The sequence below is a fragment of the Populus euphratica genome, unplaced genomic scaffold (genome assembly GCF_000495115.2).
Source record: "Populus euphratica unplaced genomic scaffold, PopEup_1.0 scaffold72.1, whole genome shotgun sequence".
In the NCBI taxonomy this organism is placed as follows: Eukaryota; Viridiplantae; Streptophyta; class Magnoliopsida; order Malpighiales; family Salicaceae; genus Populus; species Populus euphratica.
In genome coordinates this window covers 543,398-548,311 of record NW_011499922.1, presented here as the reverse complement: position 1 = coordinate 548,311, position 4,914 = coordinate 543,398, and the positions used below count along the sequence as shown (strand labels likewise).

General features: G+C 34.2%; 2 protein-coding genes across 2 annotated transcripts in view; one reads left to right on the top strand and one right to left on the bottom strand.

Annotated features, from left to right (window-relative positions):
• APG5 (autophagy protein Apg5 family) overlaps positions 1 to 4,914 on the top strand; it is a 12,407-nt gene that overhangs the window by 2,203 nt on the left and 5,290 nt on the right. The gene's annotated exons all lie outside the window — the stretch shown is intronic.
• On the bottom strand, positions 2,294 to 4,044 carry LOC105135244 (Pmr5/Cas1p GDSL/SGNH-like acyl-esterase family protein). Its single transcript, XM_011040035.1, has one exon. It carries the CDS (start codon positions 3,769 to 3,771, stop codon positions 2,668 to 2,670), a length of 1,104 nt encoding a protein of 367 aa, XP_011038337.1. The 5' UTR covers positions 3,772 to 4,044; the 3' UTR covers positions 2,294 to 2,667.

Genomic DNA, 4,914 nt, shown 5'->3' with positions numbered 1-4,914 from the left:
CTCTTTCCCTTGACGCCTTTCGTGACCCTTGGAATGGCCTCCTGGTCACTGATCTTCGCGCATATTCGCAGTGGAGGTTTTTGTTACCAAAAGCTCTGGTAGTGTCGGGTCTTTAATTCGTCAGAGAACCTGAAAGTGGTCTTTACACTCAAGAGTGATAACTTTCCAGCTTTGGATAAGCATGCCTGCTACTCTTGAGATTTTTAGTGTTCAAGGAAGAAAATGGTACATGTAGGACTGGTCATAAGACCTCGCCTAGCTCAAGTCAATTCTGTGTTCCGCCAACCTAAAACCTAGATGAGGTCGAGTCAGTAGAAAAGATGGCCATTTTTTTTTTAAAAAAAATGTTGATTTGGTTTTTCCAAAGAGCTTAGTTAAACGTAGTTAATCCACCGAACTCTCTATCTATTTCCTGGACTGGTCACTGCTAGTCTGATCTTTTAACTACGTGTAAGACTACTGTAATCCTAAAGCACTATTCTCTTGCTTAGATCCGTCGTATCTGTCTCCCCTCTCCCTCTAATTTCATAATGAACTTCACCAGGAAGCTGCAGTTATCCCTGGGGAGACTCAAATGCATCAGGGACACACCTTTCTGTTTATCACAGCTTGGATGATTCAGAAACAATTCGAAACAGGAGAAACTGTACGCTAAATGATTGCTTGCTGATAATTAAGGATTAAACAAACCGCTATCACAATGAAACAACAGATTTCTGGCACTGGTATATTAACTTCAATGCAGTTGGGAATGAAAATTGGTTTAGTTCCAAACGCAAGGGGTGGGCTATCTACTCAATGACTGTAAGATTATCGAAACAAGCGTAATCTTGCATGTGATAAAACATTTCTATATATATATATATATATATGTATGTATATATCTGCATCAACAGAAGTTAGCAAGTCCTGTCAAGCTTTGTTAGAAAAATACCGACATGAAGGTTTTAGTGCTTCATGCAATCAAAGCAAATTCATTTTGTTTGGTGTGGACGCATATGGAGCACTTGAGCTCGTATTTGTTTTGTTTTTCTTATTTCTAGTTTTGTGGCATTGATTTTTGGTTCTCTGTAAACTGGTAGAACTTCGGCAGCGTATTAGTACTACCCAAAAAGGGTAATGAGAGATCAAAACAAAAACAAAGGTTGTTCAAATATGGTTCAATGCTTCTTCTAAAAGAGAAGTGTGGTTCGGACTGCAGTAAAACAGAGGCTAGTATAATTTCGAAGAAAAAGTATTTATGTGATGTTGTAACTTCACAATGTAGATTTCTGGCGTTTTCTACCTGGTTTATAACTTCAGAGGCTAACATATTCACGTTTCAGCAAACGGGACCATATCATTCATGAAGGAACAGGAGATTGAACCTTTCTTCTACAAGTTCATCACAATGAACTATAAACACTCATGCACATGCATTGAAATTTAAACTTAAACGCCCAGGTAAACACACTCATCAATTGGGCTAAATCTAAGCTTGAGTTGTAGCAACTCTGTCAAATAGAAATACCTTAACCAGAATTATTCAAGGCATAAGTTGTGAGTTTTAGTGAAACAACATAACAAAGACAGATCGATATAGAGGATAACCTGCATGAAGCATATGCTCCACTAGGAATGCCAAACCAGAGTAATCCATATTCAGAACAACCAATACATGGATAAGATAGAAGATGGATGCATCAAGCATAGACTTGGCTAAGATTGCCAAACAAGATCAACAATAAATTGAAGCAATAAATAATATAATTGTAACAATTAAGTGTTTTTTTTAAATGGTTTTCTTAATAGCAATCAAGAGGGTAAAATGGCTTTAGGTTGAAATCCACCCTGAAACAGTTAGGTCTGGCAGTTGAATTCAAATAAGTTATAGAGAGGTTGAATTTAAATAGGTAAGCAATCCAAATCACATATTTGGGAGCTGGAATGGGACAAAACAAGTGAACAAAGTGTAGACTACAAAGCTACACAACAACATTAGTTTATTTATTTTTAGTCACTGCAGACATAGCAGTAACCAGTAACAACTAGGCTCACATTTGAGAGACCAGATAGGCAATCTTGTAAACTGAAAGCAACTAGTATCTTCTTGTTCTAATTTTAAAAACATTGTCAACTTGTAACGATAAAAATGCAACACAAGGAGGCATTTAGAAAGCCAGCATAAAAGGTTTCTCCAGAGAATTGGAAAATGAATAATAAGGGAAAGGAAGAATACCAAATACATTTGTAAGATAGCTCTGAAACCATGTACACAACATACAACTCCAGTATTAAGAAAAGCACACTCAAATCAAAGAAGAGTTGGTTAACAGAGCTTTAATTGCTGGTAGTGCCAAAAAAAACCCATTTATTTACTTTCCATACAAATCTTTCATGTCTGTAATGGCCATAGAATACAAGTATTGTGAGTATTCAATATTCATTCACCTTAAAAAGAGAAATAAGAAAAAATGAATTTCGACATGTAAGTAATAGTACAAAAACTTACTCCTGAGTTAATCTAAAGGCAAAAGATACAAACCAGGAACAGATTAAAGATGCAATACAAGAAGAAAAATCAGCCTCCTGTGTTTGTTGATCTACTACTCTAGATTAGTTCTGTAAAGTCTTTTTGTCTTTCCAGTGTGGGCTGTTCAGTTTTATTGAAATTCAAAACTATGAAGATCAAAGCTTCTGATGAGATTCAATAAGCAATGCATTTAACAGAATATGAACAGCAGCTTCATAAACAGTTTCATCATAATGCATCCCATCAATTGTACACCGCGGTCCACAATTCCAGCTCAACGATTGAATATCCAACAATAGAAGAGGACCGCCATATCTGCGCAAGAGCCTACTACTATGCAGTGCACTATCATAAGCACGCCACATTTCATCATTCATCTTCTCCCTCTTCTCCTCTGTATTCAACATCCCATTTATCAAAATTGGCATCCCAAGCCAAAACAGATGAGGAGATCTAACAGACACAGAACCAGTCACCGGCCCATCCATATCCAATTCTGGTGAAAACGGTAACAAGGAAACCACTGAACCCCTCAAATTCTCCAATGCAACATCATAATCCGATGCGTTGTTCACATGAAGCATATGCCACAACCCTGCTCCCATCACCAAAACATCAGGGTAAGTTCTATTCTGCTTAAACCCCATCATCAAACTCGTTAAATTAACAACATACGGAGCCCAAACAAAATCCAATTTCATACCAATCTCATCCACAACAATCTCATAATCACTATGCTTCTTATACAAATCCCCCTTAATCATTCCCATCCTTTTCTCATCTAAAATCAAACTTAACAAAGATTGCACAGTCAACCGCGCTTGCGAATCCCCTGCCACAACAACCCATGACCCGTTAAGCAAATCCTTAACATCTCCCCTCCCCAACTTCTCAAAATCACAACCTTTCACCTTCCCATTTTTAGACCAATCCCATATCTTGTCATAATCAACAGTACCATCACCACTACTACTAATAATACGAGGTTTAACATCCCAAACAACTTCATTAACTAAATTAATACAAGAATCCTCACGATTATCATAAACAACAACAGATTTAACTGAACTAACAAAATCAGAAACAGAAGGGAAATAAGGAGTCAAATGAACACCTACCGCAAGTGTAATGAAAAGGGCACCACTGAAAAACAACATCCTGTTTCTGCTTAAATGATAACCTGCCATTCCCATTGGCACAAATAACACCACACAAGCTGCCAATACTCCTATTTGTATACCACCCAACATAATTAGCATAAAGTTTTGGTCTTTTTACTCTCTCTCTCTCTCTTCTCTCAGATCATTGATTCCATGGTTTGCTGATGATTCTTGAATGGAAAAAGAAATGGAGAAGTGGGTTTTTTCTTTATTGTTTAATGGGTTTGTTCTGGTTTTTGTTGGTGCTGTTGGTGCCTTGGTGGTAAAGAGCAAGTGGTTTGGTGTGGGAAGATTTGTGAATGGTTAATGAAGGGAAAAGCAATGTTTTTTAGTTTATTGATGTGAATGGGACAACAACAGTTTTGTTTAGTTTTTCAGAAAATTTATTTTGATTGTTATTGATTTTTTAAGTTATTGAACGTGAAGAAGGAATGGTTTCTTATTTTAAAAAATACTAAATTTCTTAAATAGTTACAAAAATATTTATTTTATTTCTTTATTTATATCTTTTGAACTAAATATCATACTTCAAAACAAATTTATTTTATATTTTTCTAAATTAAACATATTTATAAGTTTTCTATATAGTCTAGAATATTGTCCAAGTTAGGGGATTAAGTTAATAGGGGCAAGAAAATCATAATGGGCATTGTTATAATTCAATGACTATATTTTATCCAAATTCATTAATCCTTGAATTATGGGAATAATTAGTGTATTTTTTTTATAAAAAAAGGAAATTCATTATACCAACTAATTTAATTATACTGCTCAACTTCAACAACTTAGTGTGTATTTAACAACTTCTCCCATTCCTTGTGCTATGCATCATTCAAGTATAAGCTACTTGTAACAATTAATGAGAGCCACAGGCTCTTTTTTTTTTTTTGGATTTATCATTAATTATATTTTCTTTTAAAAAATATCTCCAATAATTTAAGAATATTAAATGCCTTGTATTTCATTCACTTATTGAATCACGTGTATTAATTAAAAATTAGACTCAATGGTCCATACATTGATCTAATTAAAAATAATTTATTTTAGATTAGGCTAAACCCATAAAAAAAAAAAAAACTTTCTCCTGTAATAATCAAAACTCATTAAAAACTTGAAATGATACCTTAATAATTACTAAATATTACAGTTTTATTTTATTTTTATATTAGCATAAAAATAATTTTTTAAGATTATTTTATAATTTTTATGTGGTATTATGGTTAGATCTGATATAAAATTTAT